Here is a 22,472-nt window from a genome sequence, read left to right as displayed (position 1 = left end):
AAGCAAGGACTTCCCACAGGTTGAGTACTGGTCTACAGTGTGTCAAGATCACTGAAACAAATGGCAATACCAATTTCCACCACTTAAAAAATGTCTACTGGCATTTCATCCTTCCAAGGGACTTCCCTTCTCATGACTATCAGTGATCTACGGAAATGTTGTCTAGACCAGGGGTCAGCAAATTTGCGAAGGCAGAGTGACGAAATTTGACTTTTTCACCTCTATGTACCATCCGAGTGCTGGTGATATGTTTTAAAGTCACTAACAGTCCTACTTATAACGGCTTCATTAATAAATAAATGAAGATGCAGAGCTTTACTGTTCAGGTGGTGGTTGGTAGCACTAACTGGGCTTTTGTTAATAGGCAGGCGACATGGCTTTGAGCAAGTTCCCGGCTGCATGGGAGCGAAGGGGGTGGGGCTGAGCTCCCGCCTCACATGCCAATGCAGATCAGCTCACGTGCCACTCTTGGCACCCACGCTGCGGGTTGCTGACCCGTGATCTAGCCAGTCCACATGCCACACTCCTCATCACCACAGTCTTCATGTCAGAGGCTAACCCTTGGATCACTGCAGTTATCTACTATTGTTACAAGTGTCACCTAAGATCACTACAAATGAGAGATTAGGAGAAAAGATCATAATTTTTCATGGATAATTTTTACTTGGTTCATTGGACTGTAGCGGGCATACAATCAGGTTCTCTTTCCCCTCTGCTGCATCAAAGGCCAAAGCAAAAGAAGATTTATTTTAAAATAAACCAGGACAAATCTATTCTAAAAAGTACAAACATTAGCAAAGGACACAGAAGCACACTCTGAACTCACTCTGGAAATGTACTAGTTTTCAACTAGATAGTGTCACTCCATCTTAACATCGGTCCTGTTGTAACAGGGCCTTGGGATACCTGACATTTCCACAGTCCATCTCTTACCTCTTGGAGCTGGACGTTGGAGGGCAATTTACTGGCACTCAATATCAAAAACACTTAAAATCTCACACCAAGACAGCAGACCAGTTATTGGCATCCATACATTTATGAAGGACTTACTTCCCTATATGAGTCTTGCCTGGGATTAAGGAGGCTTCCAGACACATCAGTTGTGACTACACAGAATCACAGAATACTAGAACTGGAAGGGATCTCAAGAAGTCATCAAGCCCAGCCCTCTGCCAAACACCGCACTCAAAATAGCAGGGGTCTATCGAGTGCAGAGTTTCATTCCCAGTCACCCTCATGCGACAAGGGTTACCAGGGAGTTCGAATTAAGCATTGATTTCAAAGTCTGGTGCAGTGTAGCCTGCACTAGGTTCAAACTAAGATGCCTCAGAATAAATTACACAATTTGCGCTATGCAATTTGCATAACTTATTTGGACCTAAGTCTATGGCATAGCCCTAGCTTGACAGGAAAGTTCGGACCGTTAGGATTCTGATGTCCAGCCTAAATCTCCCTTGCTGCAATTTAAGTCCATTGCTTCTTGTCCGATCCTCAGAGGCTTTATAAAGGAGGTCAGTAGTAATAGCTCCCATTTTACAGATCGGGAAACTGAGGCACAGAGATGCAAATGACTTGCCCATGATCACCTGGGAGACCAGCAAGGGAGCCAGAACTAGGAAATGAATCTTCTGAGCCCCAGCCCTGTGTTTTGTCCGCAGGGGTAAGCAAACTTTCTATGTCAGGCTCCACTTTTCATCCCTGCAATTAGCAACCCCTCTCCCCACCTGCCTATTGTAATCCAAACCAACAGAAATTTCAATTATGTTCTTATGAAAAAAAACCTTTTGGCACCTGTAAGAAAACAAGCACGTAGCATGTAAAAGCTTTGTTAATGGGCATATAAACATTAATACATAGACATAAAAGCTGTAACCTCTTTCAACATTTTTAATGAGATGGATGAGCCTGAGACCCAGTAGCCGGTCATGCTGCACCCCCGCCTTACAAAATGTCATGTCACACCAAGGGGGCCCACACCCCCTTTGTACCCCCCGATCTAGATCAGGGATTCTCAACCTTTCCAGACCACTGTACCCCTTTCCAGAGCCTGATTTGTATTGTGTATCCCCACATTTCGGCACACTCAAAAACGGCTTGCTTACAAAAATCAGACTGAAAAATAAAAGTGTTACAGCACACGGTTACTGAAAAATTGCTTACTTTCTCATTTTTACTACAGACAAAGTAACTCATTGGAATATAAATACTGTACTTATATTTCAGTGCATGACATACAAAGCAACACAGTCTGTATACGTTTTAGTTTGTACTGTCCTCACTAGTGCTTTTTAAAGTGGTCTGTTGTAAAACTAAGCAAATATCTAGATAACTAATTGATTCGCCCATTATGCGAGGTGGGGAACCTTTTTTCTGTTGGGGGCTCATGGGAATAAGGGGACTTCGAAGTAGGTGGGGTCCTTTCGAAAAGGAGCCCCGTCGGGATGAGCCGCGCGGCAGCGAGCTGCGTCAATTTCGAAGTGCCACGGCCGCCCGCATGCTAATGAAGCGCTGAATATGCATTTCAGCGCTTCATTAGTAAACTTCGAAATGGCCATTTGCATGGCTATTTCGAAGTTTGGGGCTAGTGTAGACGTAGCCAACCAGATTTGAACAGGCTCATGGTGTTCAAAAAAACCAACCCTCTAGTGTGTACAAAAGTGCTCCAGCCACTGCTACTACTAGTACAGCTGCACAGATGATAATACAACCATGGCAGAATTACTGAAAATACTAGTATGGACAAGACTACAGACACAAGTAGGACTAGCTTACACTGTCTCAACAGGCCTCTCAAAAGGTAAACAATACTTTAGAAACAAAAAGCAGCCAAGTAGCACTTTAAAGACTAGCAAAATGGTTCATTAGGTGAGCTTTCGTCCCAAGAAAGCTCACCTAATAAACCATTTTGCTAGTCTTTAAAGTGCTATTTGACTGCTTTTTGTTTTGATAGTGTATAGACTAGCATGGCTTCCTCTTTGTTACTAATACTTTAGAAGATTAACTAACCTTGCAGTTCTTGTACAAGCATTATGGTTAAGTGTTGTCAACTAGAGCAAGCTAAATTTTAAACGTAATTTCAAAAAGCCAATATCTCATATAACCCTACCTCTATCAGAGGGGTAGCTGTGTTAGTCTGTATCCACAGAAACAACCAGAAGTCCTGTGACACCTTATAGACCAACAGATTAATTGGAGTGTAAGCTTTCAGGGGCAAAGACCCACTTTGTCAGATGCATGTCAGCCCAACCTTTGTAACACTGGCCAGTGTTTACCTGTAAATTAAGGCAATAGATTCTGTTGCCATTTACCTTTTTGATAAGCTTAAGACCTGAAGTGGGAAGCACCATTGTATATGACTAGTGCGTCTAGGAGATGAAAGTACGCAGTGTGGTTATCAGCTCTTTAGGCATAATTCCAGCTGTCATTACTATGCTAATAATGCACCAGTTTCATTTTCTGTTTCAGGTAAGCCCAGGGAAGCAAATTCCATTCTGGACATGCATCAAGGTAAATTCTGAGAAGATGCACACAATTTTGACCAGCTCTTATTGCTGTTTGAAGTGTGCAGAATCCTGTACACATTTTGAAGATGCATATTACAGAGTTCTGTTACTGACCTGTAAATTCGTGGGGCAAACTTTCTCTCTTTAGCACCCTGCCCGGACAGCTTAGGCCACACTGTTCCTTTGCCCAGTTCCTGGAACCTGTTTTGACTCCTCAGACATCCTCTGTAGCTTCAACACCCCTCTCTGAGAACTTTGCCCATAGCTGTGAGCTTTCTGGTGTACCTATTTCCTGGGGCCATGTGAGTAGCAAAGTGCATAATTCTGTACAGAGATAACATGCATGAGATTTTAAACACACAGTTGCTCACCACTTATGCACTAGAAATGCACAGGGTATATAGGTCATACAGAAAACAGGCTCCCTGAATGCCATGGCACTCTCTTTAGCTCTCCCTTCCCTTAAGAGCTATTGAGGATTGGAACACAGGCAGGGAAGACCTCTGCCTCACCCAGCTTCTGCAGTAACTTCCATCATCTAAAGGGCTACGTCTGAACGACCATCCCCTGTTGAAAGTGGAATGCAAATGAGGAAAGTCAGAAACACAAATGAAACGCAGATTTACATGTCTTGTGCTGCATTTGCATAATCGCATTTTTGGAAGAGTCTTTCAAAAGAAAAACAGCCATGTAGGTGGGGTTCTAATTTGTTTCAGGAAGCAGGGTGCTTTTGAAGATGGGGTTTTGTTGCAAAAGAAACCCATCTACGCTGGTCTTTTTCTTTCAAAAGACTCTTTCGAAAACATGGTTATGCAAATAAAAGCATGAGACATGTAAATCTGCACTTCATTTGCATTTCCGATTTGCCTCATTTGCGTTCCCCTTTTGAAAGGGGACCGTAGTGTAGATGCAGCCGCCATGGGGACAATGGGTAAAGATCCTGGACAGAATAGATCCTGCCCTTCTAAAACTTTCCAATCCTCCCCACTCCCTGCTTAGGTGGCTTCTATATCAGCTTCCCAAAGTGACCCTAGGACCTGTAATTCAAGTGATTTCATTCCCAGAGACCCTCTCCCTAACAAACTAGTTCCTCTGCATGGGAGCCAGAAGGCTATCCAGGGTGTTTGTATTAGAAAACAGGACCATCCTAAGCTAATGGCCCTCTATTATCAGACATCCTTAGAATTTCAGTCCAATATAGAAATAAAAAGTAAGACAAAAAAACATTCAAAAAGTTTATAACTCGGTAGAGATACAAACAGAATTTATCAACTCACACAAATTTCATAAAGGGCTTGTCTACACTACCTCCCTACTTCGAAGGGAGGATGGTAAGTAGGGTGTTGGGAGTTTATTAATGAAGTGCTGCGCTGCATATGCATCACTCATTAAGCAAATTCCCCCCTGCAGCAACTTCAAAGTCCCTTTACTCCAAGGAGGAGTAAAGGGACTGCGAAGTACCTTGGGCACTGCGAAGTACCGATGAGTGAGCCGTGGCTAGATGCGAGCCAGCACTTTGAAGTTTAACACTTTGAACTTGCCGCAGGCAGGAATTTGCTTAATGAAATGCTGCATATGCAGCACAGCACTTTATTAATAAACTCCCAACACCCTACTTACCATCCTCCTTTCGAAGTAGGGAGGTAGTGTAGACAAGCCCAAATTGTAGACAGACTCCACCCACTCCCTCCAAACCACAAAAAAAAAAAAAAAAACTGTCTATGCCACATATCTGGGGCCAAGCTACAGTCACAGAGCTTCAAATAAATTAAAACGGAATTTTCAAACCTTTTTTATAAACAGTTTATCCCCACTTTTACTATGTCTGTACCCTAATCTTATCCTGTTGGTTAGCATTCTTCATCCATTAAAAAACTGTTGATGGGCAACCATGCACATTCAATACATGTTGAGTTATTGGTAAAAAGAAATCCGGTGTTAAAAACCCACATCGATATGCATACACAGACCACATATACTCCCTCCCCTCCCGCCCCCCACAGTTAGAACAACATATTTATTAAATTTCAAGGACAGTTTACTTCTATTTTGGGAGCAGCCAAACTCTGGCTCTGGAGCTGCATGCAACTCATTTAAAGTTCAAGTGTGGCTTGTGTCACCCCTGTGTCTCACCCCTTCTCCACCTACCTCACTTGATGGAGAGGTAGGGATCTTTGTCCAGTGGGGAGGACAGGGGAGAGGCCTTGTGGTTTCAACCCTGCAGGGCTCAGGGCATCATCAGAAGTGGATGCCCTCAGCCCAAACAAGCACCTCCTGCATACCTGAAGCCCCAAAGGTGCACCCAAGCTCTCCCGAACAGTGTTGCATGTGGCTCAGAAATGGAGGTCTGTGAGTCTGGATACCCCAGTTCAATATCTTACCTTTGTGACTTCTACTATATACCTTTAGGCAGGACAGAAACAGGAGGCGATTAGTCACTATCAAGAGGTTGTGTACAGAAGATGAGTAAAACTTAAGCATTTTCCACAGAGGAGTCAGAACAGCATCAAACAACTCCACCTCTGGTATATCTGTCTGCTCTAGTCACAGGATATTTGCAAAGGTGACATATTACGCACACGGAGCAAAAGGAGGCATTTTGAGAATGGATTATGCAGAACTTGCAATGCACAGTTGTACCTTGTGTTTATTTGAACTCTTGGGCCTTGTCCGGTCTAGGAAAACCAACATTCACTTTTGTTTGGCGTCATCTTAACTATTTGAACCATTACCACATAGGTCAATGTAGACATAGTATAAACAACTTTAAACCTAGGTTAACTGACAGTGCGCCATCCAGCACAGAAATCTATGCTGATCTCCAATTTCACATTCGCTTGATAGTTTGCTTTTAAAAGAAACTAGTAAAACTTGTGACAAACTGACATTACAGAAAATACACTTGTGAATGTACACAGTGAAATTTTCATAGAATCATAGGGCTGGAAGGGACCTCAGGAGGTCATCTAGTCCAGCCCACTGCTTCAAGCAGGATCAACCCCAACTAAGTCATCCCAGCCAGGACTTTGTCAAATTCATTTTCTTATCAGTGTGAGGCAGATTAGCTGGTTTCACTGATGGTCACTTGCCATCCGTTTTGAAAATGGAGTGTGTGCTAACGGTATCAGAGTACCCGTTGGACTGATCTTGTATGAAATTACTGCAGTTACCTGGTTTTCATGGAAAAAGGATAAAGTAAAAAAAAAAGTTACACCAAGGTCTAGAATGGAAAAGACAGACTGGGGGAATGAAAGAAGGGAAGCAAACATTTAAATAGCAGCAAGGGGAACTAAAGGCTCTGCACAGCAAGCTGGTGGGCTGCAGAGTCACACCCTGGGCTTGCCTCACACTAACTCATCTTGGAGAGCAGTGTTTCTTAAACTATGTTCTGCAGAACACTGGTGTTCTGTGAAAACTTGCAGGTGTGCCGGGAGCATTTGGAAAAGTAATTCAAAACGTACACTTTCTGTTATTAAACCAGATACAATGTTACTTCTTCATTGTTTACCACCTGATGAAATTACTGCTTTTTGGTTTTTGCTGTGTGTATCACTGAGGCTATGTCTACACTTACAAAAAACTTCAAAATGGCCATGCTAATGGCCAAATCGAAGAATACTAATGAGGCACTGAAATGAATATTCAGCACCTCATTAGCATGACGCCAGCAGTGCTGCCGTTGGCTCGTTCGCCCGCAGCTCAGCCACACAGGGATCCTTTTCGAAAGGACCCTGCCAACATCGAAATCCCCTTATTCCTATCGGCTGAAACAGAACTAGGCAATTGCATAAATGGCCCAATGACTTACCTTCCTGCCAAGCTGCCACATAAATGTCTACTGATGCTGCATGAATCAAACAAAATGCTCCCACCGTTTGCTAAGTTATTCTCCTTGTCATTTTGCAATTTTGTATTCCTCCTATCCATTCCTCTGTTCCAAGATTTCCCTAAAAGGGTAAAGGCTTCTAATGCTGCACCCTTAAAATGCCACCGGCGGGGAGGGTGCAGTGGTGGGAGCCAGTAAGAGGGGAAAGAAGAGAAAGAAAAAGAAACCATGCTAGGTTGATGACATCAGCAAAGACAAAGAATCACCATAACACTCACTCCTTTTCTCTAAGGTAGAGATATGTGTGGGGTAGTGAGTGCTGGAGAAAGGAAATTGCTTCTGGTAAGTTTCACTGTTAATAATGGAGCGGTGGAAGGTGTGCAACAACTTAAGCTACGTCAAGGATGAGTGGAGCTGGGTGACGTTTCTCAACCGAAGCCTCCCCATGTTTTTGTATCGGGGGGCCGTGTAGCAATTTTTACATGTTCTGGGGCTAACCACAAATACACTTCTGCATTCCAAGTGCCCCCACAGAGCCTTTCTCATGGACCATGTGACTCCAGAGATGCAGGTTACTGGCCCCTGCCCCAGCCTGACTACACCCCATGCTTCGTGCTCACTTTGGCCAGCTTGTGTAAAATGGTGCCGCTGCCACAGGAAAAGGCTTTGTGGGACAGAAAAATTCCAGCCCAGAGGCCACATGTTGGTCACCCCTACTTTAGATGGTGCTTGGTCCTGCTGCAAGGGCAGGGGGCTGAACTCAATGACCTCTTGAGGTCCCTTCCAGTCTAGTGTTCTATGATTCTATGATTCTACCCACCAAAACTAAAATAAAATAGGCAGACTTGGCAACACCAAAACCTTTCATTGATTCAGGCCAGTCCTGGCAAACTGTAGTCACCAGAAATGACCCCACCAGCAAAATATTTTTTGTAAAATATCAAAATGTTTCATTTAGACATGTTCATAATGAAAGACTTGAAATTTCTGGTTCAGAACAACTTTTTGCTTCAAAATATCCCTGAAGTTTATTTAAAAAAAAAGCAATATTTAAAATGGCCAGAACTGAAATGAAATATTTAGTGTAACCTGAAATACTCTTTCCCAGTTCAAACCAAATTAATTTCAAATTAGCACATCTGCCTCTGTCCCCTTCCCCACAATTTTTTGTAACTGCCAGCAAACCAAAAACTCTATTACTACAGTTCTTCTGCTGAGGGCTTAAGGAGAGTCATAATAGGGGCGGCCAATCAGCTGGAGAATAAAAAGTATTCTTATTGTATCGATTTTGTCAATTTATAATGTGCAGATTTCTCATTACTGGACATGAATTAAAAACTAACAACTTTCTTAAAGTTGTAGGTCACATCTGCAGTTGTTCAACCCGCAACATACACACAGCAACAGCTGTATTACAGACAGACAGGCCTTGGAGTTCACTGCAGCAAACCAGCTGCAGCCCTGATAAAAGGGATAAAAGATCTTGTGAGGAAAGCAGTCTGGTGACAGCATTTCAACAGTAACTCTACAACCTGATCAGAATACAAATGAAGATGATCATTCTTAAACCAGTACAACTAGTCCCTCTGTTCAGTCTCCTAGTTGGTTCATGACACAGAGACTGTGCATTCTTTAATGTAGATAGTGGAACACAGGAAACACAAACCCAACAAGAGGAAGACCCACAGAAAAACAGCCAACCTTCTAGACAAAACAATTTTTGCCCATACTGGCAGATACAAATATGATTCATATGCATAAAATAGGGTATCATGGACTTTCGGTTCAAAAAAGCATTTCTTCAATCACCACTCTCTACTATGTCATTCTCTAATTGTCTGAGATTGCCTCCATTTTCCTTAACTCCTCCACTGGTCAGATTTACAACAGTCATCTATAGTCATGAAGGGTGCATCTACACTAGCCGGCTACTTCGAAGTAGCTGGCACAATGTCGAAATAGCACGCGTCACGTCTACACGCGCCATGTGCTATTTCGATGTTGAAATTGACGTTTGGCGGCAAGACATCGAAATCACTATTCCTATCCAAAGATGTTCAACATCGAAGTAGGGCATGTGTAGACGATCCGCATCCTGCTACATCGAAATAGTGGGGTCCTCCATGGCAGCCATCAACTGAGGGGTTGAGAGACGCTCTGTCCAGCCCCTGTGGGGCTCTGTGGTCGCCATGCACAGCAGCCCTTAGCCCAGGGCTTCTGGCTGCTGCTGCTGCAGCTGGGGGTCCATGCTGTGTGCACAGGGTCTGCAACTTGTTGTCAGCTCTGCGGACCTCGTGCTGTGCAGGCCGAGTGTGTCTGGGAGGGGCCCTTTAAGGGAGCGGTTTGCTGTTGTCCCAGAAGGGCTAGTCCAGCCTGTGACCCCGTCTGCAGGCTTTGCTGGCCCCTTATTTTGACAGAAAGAGCTTGTGTGTGTGGACGCTCCGCATTTCCTTCCAGGGCGGCCCCTTTCGACGTTCCCCGTCACTACTTCAATGTTGAACGTCGATGGCACCAACCCCGGAGGATGTGTAGATGATACACGTTCAAGTAGCCTATTTCGATGTTCTCACTTCGAAATAGACCACTTTGACGTAGTGTGCTAGTGTAGACACAGCCGAAGTGTTCAAAAATACTCAAGTTTTACAAAGACTCTGACCCTAAGAGTACATTTTTTTCTTATTTTAAAAAAAGGTATTGCAAATACTGATTTAGTAGGATGCCACTAGAAAATTACCCTAATCTGATTATTTACAAACACAGGACATTTGGGAGAAACTGAGTTAAGTGGGGATGGATTTTGTTGTTTTATGTTCCACTTCTGGAGTGAGGAAACGTAACTGCTATTGCAAAATGTTCATATTCCTAATTTATCTTTTAAACACGGAATAAGCATGTTATACATTAGGAAATACAATGTTGTGACTCTCGTATCAGCCAGAGCTCAGACTCCTTGGATGTAGACTTCAATGGGAGCTGGCTCTGACTTGACATGAGAACCAAAGCTTTTGTTTACTGTTCTCAAAAATTAAATTCCCACCCGTATCATTGTCTGAACATAATATCTACACACTTTACTTCTCAGTTTAATAAAGAATTTCAGCTTAAACAAAGTGTTTGTTTGAACAGGTGAACACTGAATATTTGATTCTTGTTTTCCATACAGCAGGGCTGTGCATTCAAGAGCACAGCACTGCCTCTGAAACATGACAAATCCAAGGCTGGAGGCCCCAGAGAAGAGCAGAAATGGAAGAATTCCTTCTGATATCACTTCTGAAGGAGACTATAAAAAAAAACTGTCCATGGAGTAACTAAGAAAGAATGGATTGTTGGGATTCAAGGAGAATCCAGAAGATTCATATGCAGATGAATACATTGGAATACCCAGCTGTGTATAGGAGTTATTTTCTGTGTAGACAATAATAGGCTGCATGTCCACAATTAACTATTCTTAAGTCTAATTTTCTTCAGCTCCTGTATATAGTCTTTAATTAGGAAAGTATTCCTGACTAAGTTTGATATTCAAGTAAAAACAATAGAGCATTTAAAAATGCACGTAGGGAAAAAAGGTCTCTGGTAAAAGTACCCCTTTTTTCCTGTGCTGAAATTACTGAAAACAAAAAAGCTGAGCAGTTTTACTAGACTTTCCAAGAAAAATAAGTAACATCCACTGACTGGCTTTAGAGGAATCCATGGAAAACAGCCTTCCATGGGCAGATACTTTGAGAAAGTTATAAGCCACTGGAAAAAAGGTTATAAAAATAATTTTGGACATTATCAAAATGTGGTTTCCTATCCTACAGTTAAAACTTTTTTTCATTTTTTTTTTGTAAAAGCTGCTGCTGAAAGAAAGCTGTAAACTTACTATTTCAGCTGCTGCTGAAAGAAAGCTGTAAACTTTTTGGGTTACTTGCATTGCCATTGTATGTGTCCAATTCAGATAGTTCTTGGACAACTGCAAAAGGAGTTATGATTGGAACTAATGGCCTGATGGTAAATATATCAGGGACACTAATAAAAACCATTCTTACTGGGACCCCACTCTTTAAATACCCTTCTGAACTGCCCCCATGCATCTGATGAAGTGGGTCTTTGCCCATGAAAGCTTATGCTCCAAAATACCTGTTAGTCTTTTAGGTGCCACAGGACTTCTTGTTGCTCTTGAAGCTACAGACTAACACAGCTACCTCTCTGATACATTGGGAAAAGGAGAAGCAACGTGCCCATGCGTGCTTGAAGTAAGACATCTCTGAGCATATCCTCAGCTAGTGTGAATTGTCAGAGGGCCACTTACTTTTAGAGTTATGACCGTGTATACCAGTTGAGGATCTGCCCCCTAAATACTTATTTAAGGACCTATGCAGGAGGTCTAATTTACAGTAATGCCAATTTTTCACTGCAATCAGCTGGAGATGCAGGATCTCAATACACCATTCTATTTAGGCATCAAAATATGTACTTAAGTGCAGAGACTGTCGTCATCTTCTATACATCTGCACAGTGCCTAGCACAGGGGTCTGCAACCTGCATCTCTTTAAGGACTATTCTGTGGCTCCCCATGCTATAATTGCAAAGTTAAAAAAAGAACAAAAAACCCTCCTGATTATTTTTGATAACTGGTGAATGTCTAAAAGCCCAGAAGTGAATAACTCATATCTAAATAGCAAACAATATGTTATCTCAAAATGTTGGAAAACACCCTGGCATCCTCAGAGAGAGCAAAGGTTCGGGAGTGAAAATCAGGAAGACAATGGAACAAACACTCATGCGAAGTGTGAGGAAATAGAATAAGTAAAAGGTTTGTGAATGTCCTGCAGTAAACATGTATCACATTACAAATCATTGTGTGCGAGCTGTTCTTAATATAGGGGTTACAAAAAGTATTGTTTGAGGTTATTTATTAAGGACCATCTCATATTCACATGCATTGCGGCTCTTGAATTGTTGAACTTTTTACTGAATTGGAAAAAAATGGCTGCTCTTACTATTTTGGTTGCCAACTCCTGACCTAGCACAACAGAGCCCAAATCTGAGTAAGACTTCTTGCCACTGTTGCAATACAAAAAGATTAAATAATCCATTATCTATTTGGATTGTAAGGTGGGAAGTTGAGAAGAATTTTATGCTTAACTCTCTCTCATCTTTTCTCCCTATCCAACTAGAGCTCTCTTTATTGGCTTACAAATATGCTTTTTACAAGTTTTATTTTGCTGCAGAGCTACTAAAATATTGTACTAACACACATCCTGAACAGGTTTTACCTGACTCACATGGGTAAAACATACACAAAGGGTGAACTGTGAACTTCAGCTAAGTCCAAGCCCTTACATTAGAAATTATCTCTTTGAAAAAATGTGTGGCAGTTTTTTCCTGCTACAAGCCAAAACGGAGAAAATGATTATATATAGCATATGAAATGTTTCCTTTGGCAGTAGTTAAGACGACACTATTCATCCTGTGAATGGCTCCTGCATAATAAAGTGAGTAACTGAAGAGTATTTTACAAAGTTTACTGGGTCACATTTCTCCTGGATCAGGGCCAGAGTTCCCATTATTTACCAATACTGGATGTGCATAGCACAAGCCCCTCGCTGATCTTAGTCCTCTCTTTTTAACGAATTAAAACATGAACTGTGAAACTGTTTAATAACAAGCATAAAATATGCCAGAAAAGATTCTTTCGGGCGTACCATGAAACAGTGCCAACCCTGTTTCCTGAATAGCTGAAAAGAGCAAGGGAGAAGAGCCACTTTTCTGATATCAAAAAGCCAAACCACACCACAAAATCCTACACCTTTTTACTCAGAAAGCTGAGGAAGCAGAGGGAAAGTAGTAAGTGCTGGGAGATGTGACATAAGAGGGTGCAATCCACACCAGTGAAAGGCTGTGTCACCCCTGCCCTGCAACCTTGGGGGTCTGGCAATACCTTGTTGACAGCAGCTCAAAGCTGGGCCACTTGCAAACAGCCTTCTGTCATGCAAGTCACAGTCTGAGTATGTCTGCGTAACTGCAACTGCCACCAACACTTGGATCACACTGTGGCTCTTACCCACCCTGGTCATACTGCAAGGTGACCCCAACACACTATGAACCCTGGACTTAAACCCCCACCCAAAAGTGTATGTCTTTAAGTTTGTTATTCCCTTAAAGGACTAATACTTACATCAGTTGATCAGTTCAAATCGCGTTACCCAATCACTAATTTAAAGACACTAAAATAAGACAGTTTGTTGAATCCAAAGAAATAGACGGCAGTTGCGTTGAAAGCCATGAGACAAAAAATGAGAAATGGTTACAAGAAAATACAGATAAAGCTGCTTTGTAGTGCTTAGCTCAGTGGTGGGGAACATGTGACCCGTGGCTTGCTTCAGTTTGGCCCTCAAGGCTCGGGCTCCCCTCCTTGTTGGCACTTTAGCCACATGGGGGTGTGAGGGGATGAACTCCCCCTCATGGCTAGAGTGCCAGCTCCCTGATGCAGAGGGTAGAGGGGGGTAGCCATGAGCCTCGGGGCTGGATCAAAGCAAGCCGCAGCAGAGTCTGACCTGCGGGCTCTGCACCAGAACAGCAGCGCAGCGAAGCTGTGTTCCCTGCTCTGTCTGCAGACGCCATCCAGTCGCTCCCATTGGCTGGGACTCTTGGCCAATGGCAGTGGTGTGGGATGGCGCCCGTCCCTGCACAGCATCACAGAGCCACCTGTGCCCCTCTTCCCTCCCCCTGCTAGAGCTACACCAGGTGGGCACCCCCATCCGCTGCTTCCTCCCGCCCAGACCCCACACTCCCAGCCAACTCCTGCCCAAACCTCCCACCCTGCTCTGGCACCCCCACCCTCCTCTTCTGCAACCCTCTCCCACACACAGTACCCCACCCCAGAGGGGCCCCACAAAATCTATTAGCTCCAGGCCCCCCAAAAAGTTAAACCAGCCCTAGTGAGAAGCCCTTATCTTTGGCCTCCAGCACGGGGCTGAAGTGTGAGGGGAACCCAAGTGGCAGGGGAGGGGGTAAGTCGCTACTTCCTACCAGTTGGGTGCCACATCCATGAGGGTTGGTGGTGGGGTTTTGGTTTGGTTTGGGGTTTTTTTTGTTTTTATTTAAGTGGCCCCGGCTGATTTTTCTGTGGGCCAGGGGCCCCTGGCCCACAAAAGATTCCCCTCCCTCCCCTGCCTTAGCTTAACAAATAGTAGATTTGAAACAAAGGTTCTCTCCACATGCTTGCTTCCAACAGCATTACTAACCAAACTTCCAGATCAGGACTGGACCTTACGTGATCGACGTTAGGGTCATGCAGGCGCAGCACAGTGCAAGTCAATATTCTTGGCCTTCTGGAGGTGTCCTACAGTGCCCCAACGTGACTGCTCTGGCCACCACTTTCAGCTCTGCTGTTCTCCAAGCACACAGGTGAAGGATTAGGAAAGTTTGAATTTAATTTCCCATTTGGCCAGTGTGGCGAGCAGAGCTGGCAGCACGCCTCAGCAGCACATCTGGCCATGATTCCCCGGGTCGCAGATGAGCTCCAGCGTGGAGCATGCAGGAGATCCTCAACCCAATTGCTGGGGCGGAGGGTAAGGGGGATGAACCAAACCTATGCGCCCTCCAGCCCCAGGTCACAACTCTCTCCCAGACCCTGCACCCCCTCCTCTGCACCTTCCCCCCCAGGCCAGAATCCCCTCCTGCACCCATAGCCCCTCCCAGACCCTGAACCCCAATCCTCTGCCCCAGGCCACAACCTTCCCCTTCACTCAAACTCCCTCTCAGACCCCACACTCACTCCTGCATCCCAGTCCCCTTACCCAAGACCCTTCTGCAGCCAACCTCCATCCTAAACTCACACCCCCTCCATAGAAAAGTGCAGCCTTTACCCACTACTGAAATCTTGGAGTGGCCACTCTCCAACAAAAATTATTGCCCACCCCTGCACTAATGTCTGCCACACAGAGAGGTGCAGGAGATATGCTTTCGAAGTTCTGCCGATGGTTCTATCCTACCACTCCCGCAGAGTCAAACGGACGTCACGCGGAGACAGCACAGGCAGCACCCTGAAAACTACCTTCATGGAGTCTAGACTAAGATATCGGTGGATAATTCAGAAGGTCCGCCCCAAAGACTCATCTTTAATTCCTTTCATATTTAAAAGGGGGGGATGGAGGGGGAAGAGAAGGGGTAGGACCCATGAGGATGGTGGAAGCAAAGGCCTTACAGTTTCTTAAGCTAATAGCAGCACTCGAAACAGTTTGCTTCATTTCCATGCCACGCTCTAAATTACTGTCAGATAACCAATAAATTCGATGTATTGACTCATTTCCTTTTAACCTAGTGAAATATTCCTTTCATAGAGGCTATAAAATTCTAGCTGAAAAAACACGCTTTTACCTTAATACGAAAAAAGAAAGGAAAAAACCTGTAATAATTCACGACCATATTGAGGGAGCTACTTGAAGGCTACTCAGAAGAAACTCTACACCAGTATATTTTTCTTATTCTGACATATAGGGAGTGAGGGTTCAGTGTACAAACACCTCATGCAATGGAGGAAAGGTGACTTTGCAGGGCTTAGTTTTGGAGCATCTGGGAAAGTCTGCAAAACACACCCAACAGGCACAAAATGGAGTAATCTCTTGTCTACACTTCCACTTAAGGCCACTGGCCCAAACCTGCAAGGTGCAGAGTGCTCCTTTTTCCCCCACAGACATCACTTGCAGGAACAGCCTCAGCCACTGGAGCATCTTTCGACAAAAGGTTTTACTTAGTTGTACGATTCTTTGTAGGGATTCTCCAGTGGCGCCTGGAACTGCCATTCTGGAACTCCAGCCCACCACAGGTTCTTCTGGAACACAGACCATTACCTAACTGCAGCACTTCCTCAATGTCTTATGAAAAGTTTCAGCAGATGATTTTCTTGCTGAAGTGGTACCTTTAACCTTCTGAGAGAACACACTGAGAACAGCATCAGCAAGAAGGGAGCAGGGAGTTCTCTGAGTTAATTAAAGAAGTCTACCAGGTGGTTGTTGGCTTTTCTCTAGCAATTCCCCTGATCCTCTTGGTTGTCCCAGAGGGTATTTTGAAATCTCCCTGAACTCACTGCGGCTGGAATGTGTGTCAAGAACTGAAGGATACATGTTCAGAGAACACAAAAGCTGGATCAATATAGAACACCTCTAGTGTGGACATAAAGCAAAACCCAACCCATCAGGGCTATTACAGACTCTGCTCTATTATGGGTTATAACAACACTATCTAACTTGGTACAATTCAATTTTCTCACGCGACCATAGCCTCTGTAAAACAATCAACTAAGACTGAGAAAGAGAAATTGATACAGTTCTATTTATAGTTCTCATATATAAACATAAGCTCCTCTACATTGGCTGGGGAGACCAGGCCAAAATTCATGTACCACCTTCATTTAAACTCAGTTTTAAACAAACAGTTCTGGGCACAGCCTTAGAAAACTAAAAAAAAAAAAGATTAAGGTTGTGACACCGAACCTACTGGTAATGTTTGATAAGTGGTGACTTCCAAAAGCTTCCCAAAGATTAAGGCTCAGGCCAGGAATACGTACCACAGTGGATACCTCATGGATTCGATTTAAAAGATGGTTTGTGAGAAATGGGTATTTCACTCTTTTTCAATCACTACTAAGAAGTGCTCAGACAAAGGGCTTGCTAGGCTCACATCACTGATGTCCTTGAAAGATTTGCAGGAAAAGGCAAATTCTGCCTGGATGAGAATCCTCATTAAACACTGCTGGCACAATACAGCAGTATATACGTGCCATCAATAGAGTTCCAGCATGACAGGCCATGTGGGTCCCTCTCACCAGAGCACATTAGCAACAGAAAATATTTTAACATTACTTCAGAACATCTTCTTTCCTCACACCACACTACAATATACTCCTCTTAAGCAAACTGCATTGGAAAGTCATGAATGATTTCAATGAAGCTGGGAAAACATAAATTTTCTGACAACAATGTTTACCACTTCCTTCCTAGAGGAAAAAAAAAAAGAGCCTCAATACACCTGGTATATGGTAGGATTAGAGGGACCAAGACTTAACAAAAAACTTCAACTCAAGGAGACTAAAGATGTCACTAGGTAATATTTAAATAAAATGAGAAAAGCAAATGTGAATATTTTAAAGCACAGCTGCATTGAACGGCAAAATACACCTGTCTGTAATTTCATCTCATGACTGCTTTAAGAGACATAATAAAACTATTACTTAAGCATGGCCAGAACTATTCTTTCAGTGAAGATTCAAATATACCTTACTCAGTCTCTTGAAATGTCAGTCATTACAATACAACACACCATATTGTTACTGTTTTAGAATGAAAAGTAAAACCCTCATCTGCCTGCATTAAGCATTGCCCTTCCAATGCAAAAAAACTACTCAGCATATGGACCACACATACTGCAGGGAACAGATATTCTGCCCGAATAGTACTGTACCACACTTCGCTGCATTAGCACTGCAAATCTATACGTTATCCCTTCTGGACTACTTACTCTGGCCATTCCTCAGATGATTTATTGCATCCATCCCATTTACATACATCTCCTCAGCATCTATCACTGCTTCTATTTGCAGCACAGAACCTAGCCAGCAGTTCTCAGTGACTCCAGGAGACACGACCCTGGGCTTTTTAGCTACACCAATACCTTCTCTCTAGTTTCATTGACAATCAACAGCTCAGAACAGCTGTCTGCCCTAAAAACACTACCCATGTGATGTATTGAGAAATTACAAGTTAAAAATTACATAGACTTCTCTTTTGACTCATCTCCCAGCCCCAGAACAAGATCATGCCCAATCAGATTAGTGAAATGAAAATCTCCATATCTGCAGGAAAACATAGGACCCCTACAGTTTAAGAAAACGAGTTTCCATTTTGTTCCATAGTGCATATAAAATAACTGTAGTGTTTCTCTATTGACCTCCCATCTTAAAAAACAAAACAGCTGCGTCCAGCCCTGCCTGGAATTTAATTTTGTACCTGAATTTCACTGAACAGGGGGAGGGGAAAAATTGCTTAGTTAATTCTCAAAAGGGAAAAAAAACAGCTTTACTACAGGCCTTGTTTTTGATGTAAAGAAATTAAATATTCAACATTTAATCTAAAATGAAAACACAGCTAATTTTTAAAGTAAATAAAAACGCCTATTTTGAGTCTCCTTCAAGCTCCCACCATGAGCCAGTGGAAGCTCTTTTCAAACCAACCGAAAAGATATTGGAACAATATCAGTTGATTGCTTAAATTCAGTACACAAGAATTGAACAACCCATTTTGGGTGGATGGGGTGGATACAGTCAAAATCCAGAAATATCAGAGACCTGCTTGCACCAATCTCAAGTTCAGGGCTTTTTAAAAGAATCGATTCATTTGGAAAGTGATGAGTTTGTTCTATCAAACGGTAACTTGGAGTCTAAGCATCTTTGCTAAATACAGAAATATAAGGGTGCCATGTGATAAAAGTAAAGGAGTTCCCTTTGGTAAGAACCACAGTGACTGATGAAATATTAATTCAGCTCGTTATATGTGATAGTCTAAAAAGGACTGAATAATGCATTGCAAGAAACTTACATCAGTAGTGGCTCTTTTAAAAAACAACAGAGGCAACTAGCATTTTAAAAATTGACAACCACAAACTGGAAGGGGGCAAGGTTTCTGAGGGGTAGGAATTATTCACAGATGCAGCTTCGTTTATAAGACAAGGCAGTTTATATACAATGGCACAGTGCTAAACAGTGCACATGGTGGGAAGAAGGAGTAGAGAGAATCAAATTCTGAAGGATAGGATTCTACTTCTCAGACACACACGATTCATACATATAGAAGCACCACTTCACACAGTTCTGGGGCATCCCAAAAATGTTCTGCTCTCTCAGTTGTGCAGAAAAACCTCTTTAAGCCACCCTGCAACAACCACTCTCCAGCAAAGAGCTGATTCTTTACTACGGCAGAGAAAAAGGATACAGTCCTCCTCCCATCTGGCAATTTATGAAATTCTGAAAATCCACACTTATTACAGTGGTCTTCATCTTACAAATCCAAGGGAAATGATGGGAGAAAATGGGATGATGACAGGGACAAGATGAAAACACACATCTGGAGTCTGGTGAGCTCCAGCATTAAATGGGAATTTGAGGGTCCTTCCGCTATAGGATTATATAAACCATCCACCCCCTCAGCACACACATTTAAAAGCAACATATTAAACAGCAGCCTGCATTACAGCTAGTAAACTGCCTGGTTTGGTTTTAAGTGTTTATAAATACAGCAACATGACCTGCTTTTGCAATGATTGACAACCAAAGATGTTCTATAATTGGCTTTGTAACAAGTCATCCAGAAGGTGACATAAGTACTCCCAATTCAAGAGGTTTTCTGTGTCTACCTGGCACACTCTGTTCTCCTATGCAGTCAGAATATCAACATTTAGTTATACTTGGAATTATATTATGGGTATGCCCAAAAGCCCTAATTGGAATCACGTTCTCCTTTATGCTGGTCACAGTCTCTTACATACACACTGACAGGTTTGGTCCCTGCCTGGAATAGCTTACAACCCAAAAGATGACAACAAAAGGTGGAGAACAGTGACATAACATGGAAGCAAAGTGATGGGGGGATAAGACATAGCCCGCTTGTCATTTCCAGTTTTTTATTTACCCCTTTATTTTCTCTTTTGGCATGGGGGTGACGGGAGGACCAGTAATGGAAGGAAGGAGTGAATAAATCAAAGCAACAAATCTGCTGGGGTGAGGGAAGGAAGGAGAAAGGGGATGATTGAGAGGAGGAGAGAGAAGAGAGGATGAGGCAGAGGGAGCGTGATGGGTTGGACTACACTGAGGGAAACAAGCAACTGGGAAACAATAAAATAACATCCCGATTTCAAATTGTTAACAAGTCTTCCGCCACCACTGAAAATGGGGCTTGGAAGGTGTTTCACTTCCACCTGAGGTCCCTTGCTTTCTTTAACTCTCCTGGCTGCACTGGGCCATTTTGCCTTACCCTCAGATCATCAGGGAAGGAGAGAAAGGAAGAAGGGCACTGGGTCCAGAAATGCCTCTCCCTTTCTTCTTCCCAGCATGGGGGAAGTGCCAGCTGTTCCTGGAAGACGGCTCAATCACAAGAGCTTCCACTCTGCTTCTCCCAGCTCTTGTTGCCCGAAAGAAGATTTTGCCTGTTCCCTAGAACCGAGGCAATATCAAGTGTAAGAATGCATCATTCCCCGCTTCCAGAAACACAGGTGCTGGTTTGCATGCAGTTTCAGAGCTATTACATTTTATATATAAAAGAAAGTACCAATGGAGGTAACACACAAAAAAAATCTACAAAGGAATGTTAACATTTTGACAGGAAAAAAACAAAACAGGAAATTCAGATCCAAAAAGGATTGAAGGCTAAAATCACATGAGCATGACCCAGTACCATTCCATGGCTTAGTATTTGTTTTCACTGGCATTTAGGGTTGCAGGACATAGCAGCATCCACCACCCACTCAGTGTTACCACCAGCAGATCTCCCACTCTCCAACCCATGTCTACATAGCCTACATACAAGACTGCTGGACAGTCACATGCTAAGAGACAGCTCACGTGCCCGTAAAGAGATAATACAGTCTATACTGGGTCACTTGATGATCAAAGGGCAGAAGAGCTTTCTATTCTTTGGATGACAGCCAAATTTCTACTCTAACAGCTATTCCTGTGTTTGCTCAATGTCATACTGATTTGAATCTCCATTCACTGCACCACTGTTCATGTTCCTGCACAGCACTCACAGCGAGTTCTACGAAATGACTAATTCCCTCCACTCTTTAATTTTCTTTTTTAATGCCGTGTAATTCTTTCCCTAGCTAACTGCTGGGTGTACAGAGGACAAACGCATTGCAAGGGCAAGAGAAAACAGATTGGATCAAGAACATGATTTGCAGGGCTTTCCAAACTGCAGAGGCTTGCTGACTCCACGTGCCCCGGACTCCACACAACTGCCGTGCCATCCCGGGTGTGGCAGAGGAGCAGACTTTCATACTTAGAAGGTAAAGTAAATAACCAGGAGCTCATCCTAAACACATGACAAGCCCAAGCGAAGGCTGGCAAAGGATGGACCTAGCACAGCTGCCTCATTCAGCCCTTGTATCAACCTCTTTTGCCACAGCACAGACTTCCTCAGGCCACAACCCAATTCCCACTGGCTTCTGTGGCTGCAGACTGCTCTCTTGTCACACATTCGAGCCTCCCACTTCTTGTACATGCTGCAAGGACAAAGCCAACGTATGAACACACAATACATTAGTAACTTAAGAGGTCTGGTTCTCCCCAGACGTGCTAGCGACTCCCCTTAGATGTTAAAAGGAGAAACATGCAGGGGAGGATCTGCATTCAAAGCACTGAGACAGACAGATTAAGGCAGCCCCAGAAGAGGGCACGATACAAATTCATGTTTAACTCTCTTTCTGTGGCTGAGTCCCATAGTTCAAATGGGAGATCGCTAACAAGAGGAAAGGAGACTCCTCCTTAGGCAGAGGCGTAAGGGCCATCCAAAGATGTGGCGGGGTAGGTAAATAGTTGCTACTTCTCTCCTGCAGGGATACAAGAGGAAATAGTAGGCAACTCTCTCTGCTTATGGTAACTAATTTGACTGATAGGAGACTTGGAGCATTGTGCGGGGGGATATTCTACTCCAACATGCCTCCTTTCAATGCCATAGCAAAAGTGACGAGGCAGGAGACACTGCTGCTTTACTCTGATAATCAATGCTTGTTGTTTGTGTTCAGTGACTGGCACAAATTCATAAGAACTTCAGATTTCCCCAGAGTCAATCCACAAGTGTGTTCCAGAACAGTGACAGTGACTTATCAACTCCTCTCTTCCTGGGAAACAAAACAAAAACAAAAACTAAAAACAAACAAAAAAAGAGAAAACAAGCAGTCTTGTAGTACCTTAAAGACTAACAATATTACTTATTGGGCAACGAGCTTTCGTGGGAAAGACCTACTTCTTCAGATCTCTCCAGCAGGAATTGGAGCAGAGATACCGATATCTCTTCCTCCTCCTCCTCCTCGGTGGGATCCTCCTGCTGTGGTGGGAGGGCCTCGAGCCCTGTTTCAAGGATCAGGCACAGGGGTGATGTTGTTGAGCT

General features: G+C 43.4%; 1 protein-coding gene across 2 annotated transcripts in view; it reads right to left on the bottom strand.

Annotated features, from left to right (window-relative positions):
* Positions 1-22,472, bottom strand: part of TSPAN7 (tetraspanin 7) — a 159,836-nt gene that overhangs the window by 111,584 nt on the left and 25,780 nt on the right. The window contains exon 1 of one of the 2 annotated variants that reach the window (XM_074994807.1): positions 17,833-17,921. The exons of the other annotated variant lie outside the window; for it this stretch is intronic. Coding sequence (XP_074850908.1) covers positions 17,833-17,841 — 9 coding nt within the window. The 5' untranslated portion in view covers positions 17,842-17,921. Of the gene's footprint in view, positions 1-17,832; positions 17,922-22,472 lie in introns of those variants that run through there. 2 annotated transcript variants of the gene reach the window in all.

Source organism: Carettochelys insculpta, chromosome 1, assembly GCF_033958435.1.
Source record: "Carettochelys insculpta isolate YL-2023 chromosome 1, ASM3395843v1, whole genome shotgun sequence".
Taxonomy (NCBI): domain Eukaryota; kingdom Metazoa; phylum Chordata; order Testudines; family Carettochelyidae; genus Carettochelys; species Carettochelys insculpta.
Note: the sequence above shows the minus strand (reverse complement) of the source record. Positions and strands in the feature narration are given on the sequence as shown.